A 16,307-nucleotide genomic window follows, 5' to 3' on the forward strand; every position below is an offset into this window, starting at 1 on the left:
CCAACCACCCGATTTTCCCACCCGGCAGACACGGAAAAAGAAAAATTTGCCAGAGAGTCGTTTATCTTCGAGCCCATAATGACAGTTTGGCAAAAGAGGTGGCTGCTGTGACAGCTTGGGGCGTTAAGGGGCTGGAAAATTGGGGGGAGCGGTGGGAAAATAGGGGGTGGTGGGCTTTGGCATAGACCAGGAATAGTTGGACATCTGAGCTAATGTTGATTGCGGCTTGACAGTTACCTGTGAAACTGTTTTGAGGGGAACTTTTGCAGGCAGTAGGAAATAGAGATAACTGCTGCAATTCATGTTAAAAACGTAATGCATTTAGTTTGAGGAACGTGTACAGATTCTAAAATAAGTTGTAAGATCTAAAATGCACGTGATTGTAAGTTAATTCAAAAAATATAATTGAAAAACCAATAGCTCAGATTGTATGATAATTAAAGTGTTCCATTTCAATTGATCACAGTTTAATTGCAGAAATACCTATTAAAAATAGGTAAGTCCATCGGAAATCCAGTGATTGAAATTCAGTCAGCTTTTACTGCAACTCTAGTAAACAGAAATAAAATTGGTGCTGCTCTAAGCAATTTCAAATTATATTTCCAATGGCAATGACTGAATTACGACTTTTTTAGCCCCTCAGCCCAAATCGTTAATCGCCAGTTAGCCCCATCAAACTTTTATCTGTCCATCCTTAGACTTATGTGGCTATTTGCTGTGCGCCCTCATTGCCATAAAACTTTTTATAGGCATTACGCTGATTCCACGGAGCGAGAAGCACTTGACCTACAGTTTAATGGCCACTGGCAATGGTTTGACATGCAGTTTCGAGCAATCAAATTGTCCACGGCTGACGCTCATAAATAACATGCAACACTTCTAAAGGCCCACACCCACCCACACATCGCATTTCACACATCACAGTGCATCCGGCAGGCTGTTCCTAATTCGGAGTCCTCTTTCTTGCCTTACACTGCGCGAAATTGGCAGCAAAAGTGTGTTGTTATTCAAAAACGAATACAAATATTTCATGTTACATAACAAACTCCTTTATAAAAATATCAATATGTAAAAATGTAGTTTCCCAAAACTATCCGTATTTGGTAAGTCATTTATTCCCAGAGTGGCTTGTATTTGGCTGTCTAACCTTCATCGGCAACAAAGTTTTCGTTCTTGTCATAAATTATACGACAAATGCGTTTGTCCTGAGTGGGGACCGTTTCCTTCCTGCTACACCCGCACTCCACCCACAAAATATCCTTTCTGCTCCTGCCAACTGCAATCATATTGCACTGTCGTGTTGCATACTTTTGGGCAAACGGGGCGGAGGTCATATAGACTATGCAGCTAATATTATTTTATTGCTTGCGACTTAAGAAGCCGCAAAATTTATGCGACAACAACATGGAAGGCGTCATGAGGGTGTCTCACAGTGGAAACTCGTGTATTTCACATGACTTAAATATTTATAAATATAATACTGTTATTAATCAATAATATTAGAAATAATAAGTTAAGGTGTCAAGAAAAGGAATATAGAATAATGTAACCTTATATAAAATATAGTTATAGTTCTTCAAAAATTCAGTTATTTTTATAATGCACAAAGTGTTAAGCTCTAAATATTTCTTTGGCATCCCAGTAATATTTATTCATTTGATAGTATTAGCTTAACGTTTTCGGACAGATCTTCCTTACGGGTGTTACCTGTACCCATAATAATGAAAGCCCAGCCAGCAGGTTGCCGTTTGCCATTTTCGCTGCCAATGGCGCATTGTTCTTGTTCTGGCAGTGGTAGTGGTACTGGTACTGGTTCTTCCTGGGCGAGTGCAAACAAATTTGCATGCCGTCAGTTACTATTTTACTGCCAGCTGGGCGAACTTCTCGGGTTGGCGTGGGGTGTGGTGACCATGGGGAATATGTTGGGCGAAGTGCCGTAGAAGTAGTAAATCTTTTTGGCTGTGTGTGTGGGTGGGTGGGTGGCTTTTCCCCTTTTACCCGCCGACATTGCGGTTATTTCGCTTCGCTTCGCAGCAGGTGGAAATGGAATGAAAGGCCTGGGAAACTTCTTGCGAGCGTTGCCACATGGTGTGAAATATGCACCAAGAAGAACTAGAAGCGAAAGATGCCCAAGAGCTTCGGAAAACAGTGAGAAAACGATCTAGGTATTACTGTGGAATCGCATATCAAAAGGGTTTCCTTGTCTAAAAGAACGTGTGGCACTTAGTATGCTACCCACCTAACCAACCTATCTGGAGGGTATAAATACATACGATACAAATTTTTTCTAAATTTGCAATAACACTTTTCTTTCGGTGCATCGAGAACCCAAAGATTCAAAAACGGCGAAGTTGGAAGGTGGAAACAAAAGCGGCGCCGGTTACGAGTGGCACATAAACGTCTGCAGGTGATACCCCTTTTCCACCGCATTTCCTCATTTCCACCAGCCCAAACCCCGTAACCCAGCAACCCCGCAACCCGAAGTTTCCCCACTCGATTCATTTCGCTGCACTTCGCACACGTTGCACACACGTGACTTGTTTATGTAGTTGAACTTTTCGGCTGCGTCAGTGGCTCTCAAACCCTCATAACCCATTCAACATCCCAGATCCTTTGCTGCATTTTCTGTTTCGTTAACTGCACACAGATACTTCATACACATGCACACAGTCACAATGGGGCACACAGATACTCCAGCGCACGAGCACAATGAAGCAGGTGCAGCTGAGTTTCGAGTTGGCAACTTTCCGTACTACTTTTTATTGATATTTAAACATTTTTTATTGTGCCCGCATAAATTTTGTGCTCATTTGTTAAAAGAGATTTTTGGATGGCAAGGAAATTGCAAGAAACACTGTGATTGCAGTAGCTACGAAATGCAAAACGCGCTCCTAATTTCATGTTTTATTAATTATACTTTCGTGCGTGCATTGAAATGAAATTGTTGTAACCTACAACCTCTCTTTTTTGCTCTTTTTTCAAGAATTGACTCATAAACTTAGAGTAAAACTCTCTCACTGTTTACTTTTACCTGAGGAGAAAAGATACTGGAGAACTTTTGCACGCATTATGCGCGGAAAAACTTATCGTCATTTCAGCAGTTGCAGCTGCTCAGCTTATAAAGATTTCCCTTAAAGTTAGCCCAACGACTTGGAGTCAATCTTTAAGCCAACAAACTAATCTGGGGCCAAAACAAACACCCTCAACACAAAATGCCGGCTAATTTGGCATTTAACGTCAAATGTCAATCACAACAACAACAGAAAAAGTACAAGCCATAAGGGAACTGAAACGGAAAAATGAAATAAAAATAGAAATAGAAAACTGGGAGCAGAGGAAAAAAAAGCAGAGAAAGAAAAGCAGAAAAACATAATTGGCCACAAAACCAACTGGGACTGGGAGAGGGAAAATGCCAACAGAAAAAAAATACAGAAACCAAAGAAAATTTGCTTAATGCAAACGAAGAAAAATACAACTAAAAGAAAAAAATTCAATGCAATGCGATAGTTAAACAAAAAAAAGGACACCGCTGAAACTGCTGAAAAAAAGCGGAATCGCAATAGCGAAGCATAAGTAAAGTTGTAAACGCAGTGCAGCCAAAAAATCTACATTCCCTTACATCCAAATATAAAACCATATATGGACGCAACAAGAGAATCGCATTTTCAGAGCTGGAAAACAGTGGCGAAAATCCCGCAAAGTATGAGTAAAACCACATTGCGTTGAAAAGCAGCGACAGATAAACCCAAATCAGACTTTGAGTTATGGCGACTTAAAGGGAGTTTTCAGGTGTGTTTTCCTCTACTAAAACTAAAATAAACACCATCGTCCAAAACTTGTGAATCGTTCTCGTCCCCCAAACAAAAAAATGCAGCTATCCTTTGCTGTCGTTTAGTTGAGAGAGCGAACAAAAGCTCAAGTTGTAGATACTTTTGTATGCATCCTGCTTCGCCACTAGTTCAATATACTGCTAAAAAAGAAGACCACGATTATTGCAAAAATCTAACAAAAAACGTATCCAAATAAACAAATCAAAAATCGAAATATGTGAGTAATAAATACAAATTGCTACATTCTTAAGTGCTTTTTGAGTTCCCTAATATGCAATATGTTTTAAGAAGTGCCATCGGTTGCATGACAAATTCATCATATGTATCTCTCAAATTACATGTATAAAATAGGATTTAGTTTTAGAGTGCATTTCACTTGCACTCCTCTTAAAACAGCTTTATCAATTGTTTTTTGTACTTGGCGATGCTGTAAGCATTTGGGCTCTGCATTTCTGACTTTTTTGTTGATACCCGTGTATCTAAAGCTGTATCAATGCACAGAAACAAAAAATATGGTATTAACAAAAAATAAAGTATCTAAAGCTGCAAAGAAACATTAATGTTATGTCTGATCCATATCAAGAATATATTAATAGTGGATCAGGAGCAATCAATAATAGAATTGGAAATTGCACTTGCACCGAATGTCAGCAGTTTTTTTATTTGTGTATCTGGATCCCCATCCAGAAGCTGGCACATGCATAAAACATGCAAGCCGTGGCACACCGTAAAAAATGAGAGCTGCAGATAATGCCGCCAGTAGCCGAAGGACCAAAGGACCAAAGAACCAACAGCAGCAGGATCGGCCGCGTCAAAATTCAATTGAGGCTGCCGAGGCGCTGGGAAATGCAGAAATGCAAATTAGAATGCCAAGGCAGCGGGTAGCTGTAGAGCAAAAACACAAAGGACTCAAATTCTGAGGAAGGAGTTCGGTGCGCCTGTTAATTGTATGCAGTTTCCTAGGTGTTGCTGTCCGTTTCCACCTGACAGCCGAGTGTTCAGCCTCAGACAGACAGGTGAGGGACATGAAATACAAAAATGGAGGAAAAAATTCCTTGGCATTCTCAAGCGTTCTTCTCTCGCAAAACGAATCCCCGGTGGAGATTCATTTTACTGAGGTAATTTTTGTGTGAAATTCTAGGGGATGCAAGGGCAGCAGATGTATTCATACATTAATCGGATTGCTTCCACTGAAGTGGGTCAAAAATTAAACGGATTAAGGGTATATATCTGCAGAGATTCTATGCAAACTACGACTCTTATAAGATCGCCAAAAAATAAGCTCCTATATGTTTTATTGTAAAAGTTGTTAGGATATCAGTAAATAGAGCTTATTTCATAGGAACCTATTCTGCTTTTCCAGGCCAATTATTTCCCCTTTTCTTTTTGTTCAAGTTATTATTATTTTGATGGTTTCCCAGAAATGCTAAATTTGATTTTGCTGATACTTAATACCTATTGTTCATCTCCGATTTCTACGAACTTGTCTTTGCACTGTTCCTGAAGTTTTGATGTGTACCTTCATGAATTCAGTACCACACTTCAGTTGAATGAAACCAATTAATACTCCACTTTTACTTAATGCTACTTACTTGTGGAGCACAGGAAGTTAAATTTACAGCTTTACAGATACTGATTAGGTTATTCTTTCACGTGCATTACTTTATTTAGAAAATAACTGAAATGATAAATGTTTATAAAGCTTTTATACTGACATTTTCATAACTCTAATTCGTAGGGCATTGCAAGTTCGTGAATAGCTAATATTCGAGTGACTCGTATTTCTGCAGAACTCACGTAATTTGCTTGTTTATCTGTGCGAGTTTTGTTGGCTCGTGTGTCTGATTTAATTATTTCTGACACAGACAGATACTTTAGCCACATGCCAACAGTCAGGGGATGCAAAAGCAAGAACGGAAAACACACACATGACTGACAAATATTTGGCAAGGATCACTTTCAATTTTTACCAATGAAGACGGAGAGTCCAGGCTGTGAGTGGAAGTGGAAAAAAGTGCTTAACTTTTTGTGAAATTCGAGTAGGCAATCTTAAATTTTCATCACCAAGTCGGTTGTAACTTTAAACTCAATTTAACTGCCATTTCCTCAGATGCGAAATTGTTTTGGGCTAAGCTAAAAATTAAAAGGAAATTGAACACAAACAAAAGGCAGCCAAATCCGATCCGATTTAATTTTTCGCAGTGCCTGAAGCATACAAATAATTAACAATTGATATAGTAGAGAGTGTAAGAGCCAATTTGTCTGCCTGCCGGATATGAGGAAAGGCCTTAAGTCTTCGAAAGCCATAATTTATGTGATCCACACATGCGAATAAAATTCCGGAAATTCAAAGAAAACAAGCAATATTTTCCAGCCGAAAATTGCAAAATAAATGAGAATGACACTCAGCCCCATCCACTCATTGTTGTTGTCTAGACTTCCGTCGAGACGCTTGTCCTCGCAATTAAAAAGGAATGGATAGTCGACGCAGTTACAGATACTTAAGCGCATCCGGCAGATGCAGGGTAATATGGAAAACGGTAAGTCGGAAAAGCCGCTTATGGCGACCAACATTCAAGCCAAATGTTAATAAACATTAATTGCACTACATTTCCACGAAGGCAGCTGGGAAATAATTTGCACAGATTTTCATTTCGGCCATTTAATGCCGAACAATATGAATTCCGTACAATGCCCTTTCAAAAGGTTGAGAACTATTATTAACCACTCTTTGCATGTTTCATAGAATGCTAAAAAATTGCTGCGTATTAGAAGCTTTATTTATTGTAGCATAGCATTTAAATCTAGCAATCTATACCAATTAGTCACTTTCGAATTCTTTTTAAATTGCTTGTTTGGATATTTTGAACTTGGAAACACAGTGAAGTGTAATTTCTCATAACCCTTCTAGCTGTGCAATTTTTCCTTCATCCATACATGCAATGTATGTTCGTTTCCAAGCTATTCAATTTCACTATTTTTCGAGAGCATTCAAACTTCGATTCTCACAGTAACTACTAAAAAAAAAATATGCGGAAACACGAGAAAAATCCTTCAATTTTCATTTCTTTCCCCTTACCTTATTCATTTTCATTTTTTTTTTTTTTCGGTTCTTTTGTCTTTTCGTTTTACAGTTGAGCGAATTTTCTTTTAATTAATTTTAAATGAATGTCGTCCGTTTTGGCGCGCTGCAAACTTTCGCAGGACTTATAGTCAAGGGGTCAAGGGTGTGGTGTGAGGAACTTCGGTGGACAGCGTTGACTTTTAGCTTAATTAGCTTTTGGACGAGCAGCGTTTTTCGGAGTTCGCAGCTCAGTCAGGTTAGCTGCCGATTCTCGAGGAGCAGGTCCTTCGGACCACCTCCACCCACTCACTGCTTCGACAGCAGCGTGCTGCAATTAAATGCTGCATTCTGTGGCAAGATGGCAAGAGTAGCCGAACAATACCGCCACTGATGATTTCAGCGGGATTTTTCTTTTTTTAGACACGAAGCAGTGCACAGATAAAAGCATTTTCATATCGTTTTATTACTTCCTTAGGAAATTGTCATAGTTACTTTCAGTTTTCAAGCATGTGTAATGTTTGTTTTTAATAAATACGAGCCGAATTTTGTTGAGCTGGTACTCATAAGCACAACTGACTGCACATTTTCTCTCTGTGTAGTGTGCTGCACAGACAGACGGAGGCTGAGACAAACAGATGATGATGTCCTGTTTTTGTGCACTGCCTGTTGTCCTTTTGTGTGCGTTGCCTTTGCGCTTTTATGCAACTTTGTTGTTGCCCCTCAGTTATTGTTGCTATTGTTGCCGGTTAATGTGCTGTTGTTGTTGGTGTGTGTTTGCTGTTGCTGCTGCTGCTGTTGCAGCAATTGTTATTGCTCCTTGTTGCTGGCGTCGCAGCATGTGGCAAGGCTTTTGTTGCCGCTGTCGCTGCTGGAAAAAATGTTTACTTGTTCTGCTTGTTTTTACATTTTTATGTGGGGTATGCATAAGGAATGGGGTATATTGTCTATGCGGACACCACAATTGGAAGCACATGATTCTTGAGCTGAGTTATATATATATTTGTGAGTTTAAAAGCGCATGAATATAATGCAAAGATAGTTGGAACCTTGTTTAGAGTGAATTCTCCTGTTTTTCAGTAAGAACAAGAATCGAGAAGGAGTGGTATGGGGTATCCCCAATTCGAGTTATAGCTTCAGCGCCTAATTTCTTTTTTCAGTCTGCTCCTGTTGTTGCTTCCGCTGTTTTTGTGTTATGTTTGTCGACGCCGCTCGTTTGTTTCTGTTTTGAGACCCCCCTGCCCCTGAAAAGTATGAGACCCCCCTCCGCCACTGGTATTTAACATTCATTTGAAATTGTCATGGCCCGCTGTTGTTGGTGGACGGGTCTTTCCTGCTCGACGATTATGTTGATTGCAGCCGAGTTCCTGCCCAGTCCCCCGCATCCTGGCTCCTTATTGTTTGGCTAACTGAATGATGAAACGCTCACCACTCCGAGATCCTAACTTCATCCTCCCCCGGGCATTTTATCCACTCATTTAGCTTTTGTGCATTGACTTTCGGGGGAGGGATGGAGCATAATGTTCATTATATCCTGTTGATCTGCTCCGATGGAAGGAAGTGGAGTGGACCTGGAGTTTTAAAGGCAGACAGCCTGTCAATTGCATGCTTATGTCGGTTATAAACCGGCAGATTCGATTCAGATTCAGATTCATTTTCCCGTTGCAGCCATAAATTGCTAAACTTTTGGCAGCCTTTCGAGTGCATCTCTGCCCTGTCAACGTATTTCGCTCGTTTTTTCTGTGATTTCCCAAACCCTCCCCCCTCCAATCACTCGACCCCAAGCTCTGGCCTGCCTCAGGCAAAAAATTTGCATTTTGGGCATAGACTCGTAATTTGATTTTTGACAAAACGCCAAAAACTTGTTTAGTTTTTGTCCTCACAGAACTTTTGGGTATGTGTATTTTTTGGACAGGTGCAAGTGGAGTGGAATGGAGTGTGATAATTGTATATGCGAAAAATATGAAAAATAAATAAAATAAAATAAATTAAAAGAAAACAAACCTGTTTCGATTTCAAAATTGTTTGCCCAAAAAAAAAAAACAAAATTGAGAGCTAGACATTTAGACAGAAAGCTTTTCGCCGAAAGCAAATACTGGTTTGAAATAGAAGGAGGTTATTCTAAAATATTTTGTAAAATACTGCGTTTAATCTTAAGTCTGAAAATTAAATAAAATTTAACTTATTATAATATTGCATTTGTAAGAGCATCACTGCTTACATGGCGTGCTCGACTGGTTAGATTTTTGTATATATTTGCCATCAGTCACAAGTTCATCCGTTCGTCCGCTGCTCTTTCGCTTTTCAGGCCTTCTCTTTTTGATGGCCCAAAATTTATATTGCGAATTTTTGGCTCGCTTTTGGAAAACTCGCCAGCGTTTTCCGCTTTTGCGCGCTGAATTTTCCCCCCTTTCGGCTGCGCGAAACGGTGCTTCATTTATATTTCAATTTTGACTCGTTTCTTGTCAATCAGTTAGACAAGCGCGTACCCCACGCAGCTAAAAATGTAGCTGTCTGTGGGTTTTTCGGAAAGGCTGAGATGTTTCAACGTTAATTGAAAATTTATTGAGATAAATTGTGTTTTATTTACGCCGTATTGACGTTTTTCCCCCACCAAAAGTGTTATTTTTTTTATGCGTTGTTGATGAGGGAAATAAGAATGAAAACGATACGGAACTCGAGCTGGATCAATTTTTACTTAATAAAGCTTTAATGTGATTGAGTGGGGGCTGAGCTCATGTTTTCACCTTTGTATTCCATAAATTGGGTGGTATACATGCCAAAGTCATTACCGCAAATACAGTTCGTCAATATCAACTGTAGTCTTTACTCTGTGCTTTTAATTAATGCAAACAGATTTAACTCATAAAGCCTCGTGTGCGCTTAATCATGCGCGTTACACGTTACATAAGTGAAATGCTTCATGGAAATTGATATAAATCAATTGTCGCACAAACAAAAGTGACGAACGAATCGGAATCAGAATCAGAATCGGAATCGGCTAGGTGGGTGAGCAAATAAAAGTGAAATGGTAAAGGGTCCATAAAAAATGGAGCTTATGTCACTTCATTCAATGCCCTATTCCCATGGCAACATCATGAATAAATCCCCACATCGATGGAAAAAGCGGGAATTAATTTATATGAGATGTAAATTAATATGGAATATAAAATTTGTGCAATTAGCCGCCTGAATTGATTGACACGAGATGCCACTTTTTGCACGCTCCGAAAATAATCAACAAACTATTTGGTTAAATTTGATTACGTTATAATTTAATCAATTCATGTTTGTGTTCTCGCAATATTTGCATTTCATGTCATTAAAAAAAAAAATGTCCAACAAAATCGGTCAACTATGTTGGAAAAATATATAAAATCTTAAGAAACGGAACTTAAAATGTAAGTTTGTCTACGAAAATCTGAGATACCTTTCAAAGTTTTAGTACCCTAATATTATCCTTGTGCCCTAATCTCCGGAAATCCTTAGCTCCTTGTAAATATGTTCGAGGTCCCAGCAGATAAATACCCACACATTTAACTGATCCCTTGAGCTGGTTATGCTTTGTAATCAATCAATTCCCACTGCGAACTGGATATTTCATTTGAATTTCAGCTGCTCAGTCGGTCGAGGGGCTATTTCCACTTGATTGCGCACCACAATCAATTTGTTAGTGGAAACCACCCACACGCACGCACAGCCGCTCACACAAGTTATTTAATTATTTATGCAAATAAATAACTTTATATTGCACTTAATTTTGTTTTTTTGCTTTGCGACCACGTGCGACGTGCCAAAGTGAAGGAAAAAAGATTTTTATGCCAACAAAAGGTGTCAAATGGACTTAATTCGTATTATCATTTTTGCTGCAATGCTTTTTTCTCTGTCTGCGACATTCATTATTTATTAGTTGCACTTTAATATTTTATGCACACATTCTGTTAGTTTTTTCATAATTTATAAATTGGCCAATTGTGCGTGAGGGCTTAAAAGGCGTGCATTTTCCCGTAATTGTCGAGTTGGGGGAAAATCGGCTAGCTATGTATGTATACGTGAATGTGTATGTGAATGTGAATGTGTATGTATAGGTACGTACATTTGTATGCATGTACACTGGATCCGACAATCAATGAGCGTCGAGAGGCATAATGAAGCTGATGTGCCATTGTTCCACACTCCTGTCAATAAAGTGTCAATAATTTATAAAGCAAACAGAAGTTGTCCCTGGCATAATACCATAAACAGTGTTGGATAGCGGCGATGAGGGGCACTGGGATGGCATAGAGACCCAACTCAAAGTGAAAAGTATCGCATCTAATGCAAATATTTACCTTCTGTACGCGACTCGCTGTTTATTTAAAATTTATTAAAAAAAAGAGCTCAGCCCAACAAATGTTTACATCACTTCGATTGCTATTCATGTTGACACACTTATAGCTCATCAATGTCTGTCTGGTGGGATTGATTCAATTCAGTTTGAGTGTTTGCGTCATGTAAAGACTGGTATTTTAAATAATTAATCCATAAATATTGTATTTATTTAAGCGAGTGAATTTATTATGAAGCAGACAAGACACACAAGCTGCTGCTCAGGTATTTGAATAATTTAATTCCATTGTAATTATGATATTTGAGTTATTAAGCAATGGGCACTAGGCATTCAATTCAGGCGTTATTAAATAAGTGTTGGGAACAACAATTTGCAAATTGAAATCGATTGCAATTTCGTTTCAATTGCTCACTTGTGGTTTTAAACGTACGAAATATTTCTGCTAACGTGTTTAGAAGATTTGTTTAATGCTTAGTAATAGACGGAGCTTTATTAATATATTTATTAAAGGTTGCTTAAATTAAAAAAACGCGTACTTATTGTAAGAAATAATCTTCAAAAGCTTGCTTATTACCCCTCTAGCAGCAAGCATATAGCTTCTTTGCTTAATTTTCCATTAGCCACCCGGCTTCCGCTTCAAAGCGAACTTTATCTCAAATATTCAATAACGAACCGCAAATCGCACACATTTTGCTGTGAAATGCCCTCTGAGCTTCGGCAAACCAGCCGTTGAACCCTAAAATCTTGAAACTGAACGCTGAACATTGAACGCCACAAAGTGGGAAGTTGGGAAAAGGGGTCGTAAAGTGTTGTAAAGCGCAGCGAGGCGCAACTCATGCGACTGATTAAAAACGCGCGCCTTCTAAAACTGTCAAAGGGCCTTTGGCGCGGTATTTTATGATGAGAAAAACTTTTGAAGCGAAAGTGCGAAGGCTGCCGTTGTCATCGGCGCAGGATGTCCTGAGCGCCGAGTCCTGAGACCTGAGAAATTAAAAGGGGAAATCCCTGAAAGGCAGAAGTATAAAAGCCAGGTGCAAGTGCACGAGACGCCCTGTAACCGCTGCATTCAGTTTCGTTTGTAATCAAAGTTGGTTGAAGAGGCTCAGCTGAGTTGCCAAGCAGACAGTCCTACATCTTGGACCACAAGATGGTAAACAAACAGGCAACAGACAATGCAGGTGTTAGGAAAAGCCTTTCTTTAATTTCCAGCTTACGGCACAACAATAAATGATGAATGACAACCAACAACACGACGACTTTATGAATACACTAATGTCAAGTGAAATATATGTCCATACGAACTATTTCAATTCGTTACGCACTTCTATCAGTTATGTGTTACTGTGGTTAAGTTAGGAAAGTAAATTAAATTTTATTAGTTATGTGTTACTATGGTTAAAGATTAAGAATTGAAGGAGATCATTAGGATACAAACAGAACATATAGTTGGAGAAATACCCTCTGAAAGAGCATAACAATTAGAGACTCAAAAGATCCATATATCAGTGTGTACAATGCCAAAAGTGCCACTCGAGTGGCGGTGGGAAAACAACAATAGCGGCGGGAATTCAAAATGGAACGGCGAGTGCAAAAGGCGCAGTGCACGGTGAAAAATGCGAATTGAGTGGGGAAAATGAAGGAAAACGTGAGGAAAAACCTGAAGGAAAGAGCAGCAGTGCCTAGTGTCTTATTTTAGTTATGGCAGGGAGCATCCGTCTGGGCCTTGGGGCCAAAAACTGTGGAGTGTCGTGGCTCAGCGACGCGAAACAAAAGTGCAACTGGGCCTGGGTTTTCCCTGGGTTTTCTCCGAGTTTTCCCCATTCCCAATCTTTTTGCCTACCTTTCCCAGCATAAAATGCGAAGAAGTTGCCACAGATTTAGCATCCCACTTACAACAGAAAGACAATTGCCGGAGGCTTTGAGATGAAAAAGGTTGAGGACAAACTGTTGCCTCGCTCATTCTAATTGAAAGCAGAACAACAACTGGCACGCTGAAAAACCGAGGGAAATAAGAAAACTAAGCGCCACAATTTGCACAAATAGAAATTATGCACACAGCTCCGTCCGTTGGGTAGCAATTCTCTGCTGGTGGCAGGGAAAAACTGGGAAAATGTCCCCGGAGAGATGGCCACTCAGAGATACCCTGGAAATTAGAAAGTGCTGTGGGAAGCAATTAACTGTGGGGAAAACAATGAGAAAGGTACGAAGAGGTGACAATGGTTTCATTGTCGTGACATTATAGTTTTGAAGAGATTTACTAGAAAGCATTTTATACCTTTTTAATGATTTCGTGTCAAAGGTATTCATTAAACAAACAATATTTCCTTCAGACAAAAACAGCTTTACTTGAAGAATATTACAAGTAACCAAAATATTATTTCAAGTGAAGGGGAGTAAAGCATCACAAAAAGTGCAACCAGCACCTGCAAAGGGCCATATTCCCCTTAACCCACACCCCTAAAATGTTAACCCCTGACGGCCCCCCACAAGAAAAGAGCTGCAGAAGTGCGAAATTGTAATAAAAAATGCAGCGCCACGTGGCAAGAGGGCGAATTTCCAGATGGGAAGGAGAGACGAAGGAGCAGGCTAAGGAGAGATCCTTGGGGCGACTTTTGCTGAGCTAAGGTTACGGGGATTCCCTTGATCCACACTTCAATGGAGTTGCTTAAATCTAATTTGGGTTGGCTCCATCTTTCTGCCTTTTGTGGCATTAGCTTGCCCGGCACGTGCTTAAGAAATTATCCTTCCCCGCCAAAAAAGAAGGAAATATATATGTATATATATAATTTCAATTGCTGGAAGTTTCTTTGGCAACTCGCGGTGGCTTTGGTCCTTTTTATTTAATTTTTAGCAGCTACTGCTGTTGCTGCTGCCGCTGCCGGTGCCGTGTTCCTCCGTTTATGAAAAATGCATAAAGGATAATGAGCGACAAGAGCGTGTCAACGAAAGGAAAGCAGATAAACGGGGGCCAAAACGTTTTGCCGAACCAGCGAGCAGCTAAAACGGTGTGAAGCAAGGACATGCAGGAAACTCTGCACTGGACATCCCCCCGCTCTTGTGGGCCAAACTGCAGGCGGTGGAGTGGGAGAAGGTCCTGTTGCATCTCCAGTGCTAATTAAAATCCCGACAAGCCAAGCTCGGGATGGGTTGCCATGACAGGTAAGCCTGCTGCCGCAGGAAGCGACGTAATGGAGTCAAAGGTGTTAGATAAGTAGCTGGCAAAAATATATAGCAAAGGAGTGCAGAGCCGGGGCTTCCCTGTACAGTAGCCCCTGCTGCAGTTAACAAGTGGAGCATACACACACACAAAACAAAAAGACAAGGCACCCGCATTCCACTCATTTGAACTCTGGCTTTTGCCTACGGCTGACACGTGCAAAAAGAGAATAGAATAGAATGAGGTGCTTTAAAGGGGCACTCGCCATTTAGTTATTGGGTTAATAAAACAACAGTGCGAGGGCGAACGCAATGGCAAAACAAAGCTCACCTAGTTGTGAACGAAAATGCACTCGGATAAACCTAACACAATGCGCAAAAAATTTTGTTTTGGCTAAAATGACCAACTGAATTAGAAGACTGATAGCTATCTGCCGACACAAATTTATATTTCGCTTCACTAAGTTTTGCAAGTATATAGTAGGTTTTAGAAAGCAGTATTTACTTTATTTACAAAGCAGATGTCAGAAATTAATCCTGTGGAAATCTTAGAAGTTATAAGTTCTGAAATGCTCAGCAAACTCCAAATACTAACTAATTTTTCAAACTAAAAACAATGAGTTTAATACATTTGTATTCTTCTTTCAAACTATGAACCCACTTCTCTGAGTGTGTTGCTTAGTTTTTGCTTTAGCTTCACGGGGCGTATGCGCAATATTTGTATGTGGATTAACAACCTGCCGCCGCCAAAGAGGAGCATACAAGTCGGAAAATGGGGGCGGGGCAGCTGAGAATGCGTAGTGAAGACATGGCCAAGTGTACAGTTGACAGTTGCATGTGGGGGAGGGGTGGGGTTTCGGGCGGAAAATGCGGGGAAAATACCTAACACAAAATGAGAACGGACAAAGAACGGATAAAGAGTGGACGAAGGTAACCAAGGTGCTGCATGTCGGTTCCGCTGAAAGTCCAAATTCTTTGCCTTTTTTCTCGTTTTTGTCCCGAGCTTTCCTTTTCGCTTTGGCAATAGTTTACCACATAATTTATGTTCTCTGTTCAGCAAAAGTTGTGCGATATGTGTGTTATCTAGCAGAATATTTATAGTTACCTTTCCTTGTCCACATATGTTTGGCTTTGTCCTTTCATACAAGAAAACCCGAACTAAAAGCCACAACATGGCATAGAGTTTTTGTTGCAAGCTCCTTTTGCCTTTGAAATCTGATAAGGTTTAGCATAATTATAATTAAATAGTAATACAACTATAATACATAGTGCAGAACATATTAATTCGATTTTTTTTGATTGAAATTCTCTAAAATCAAACTCCCACATACTCTCAATACTTTCAAGCGCCCTTTCACTACGTTGCTTGCCAGTGCACTTTAATCAACCGCCCGAGGCTTTCCATGTACAAATATCTCTGGTTTTCAACAGATTCATGTATCTAATTGATTTGCTTTGCAAGGGGAGAAGGCCTGGGGCGCGGAATGGTATGCCACGAGCAGTCGTAATGACTCGAGTGCTGCGGGGGCACATCCTTCATCAGCATCCTTGGGTATCCTTGCAATCAAAGCGAGTTGCTGATGGCAGCGACATCTTAAATGATTCAACACCTTGAGCTTGAGCGGATAAGATCCTTCGAGCAGGACGACGGACATATCAATCAGGAAGAAAGCAGTCATTGTCGGATCTCTCGCGTGAGAAAAATTGCGTTGCATTATTTACATGTGCGCGGAGAGCGCCTGAAAGCTCGCTTTAATTTATTTTAATTCATTCCCCCGCCGCCGTTCTCCGCGCTTCTCATCGAGCCGAAGTCCTTGTCGCCGAGTGATATGTAAATATGCAGTTACGCGCTTACTTTGTCGTGCAATTACAGTAAACCAAGCATGTACACCAAACAGGCGACCGCCCACTCCATCACCCTTCATCGTCG

At 40.1% G+C, this 16,307-nt stretch overlaps 1 protein-coding gene across 1 annotated transcript in view; it reads right to left on the reverse strand.

Annotated features, from left to right (window-relative positions):
• Window positions 1-16,056, reverse strand: part of LOC6542342 — a 91,129-nt gene extending 75,073 nt beyond the window's left edge. The window contains exon 1 of the mRNA XM_026978431.1: window positions 15,909-16,056. Coding sequence (XP_026834232.1) covers window positions 15,909-16,056 — 148 coding nt within the window. The remainder of the gene's footprint in view (window positions 1-15,908) is intronic.
• Between the last annotated feature and the right edge of the window lie 251 nt (window positions 16,057-16,307).

This window comes from Drosophila erecta, unplaced genomic scaffold, assembly GCF_003286155.1.
Source record: "Drosophila erecta strain 14021-0224.00,06,07 unplaced genomic scaffold, DereRS2 tig00000055-arrow-pilon, whole genome shotgun sequence".
NCBI lineage: Eukaryota > Metazoa > Arthropoda > Insecta > Diptera > Drosophilidae > Drosophila > Drosophila erecta.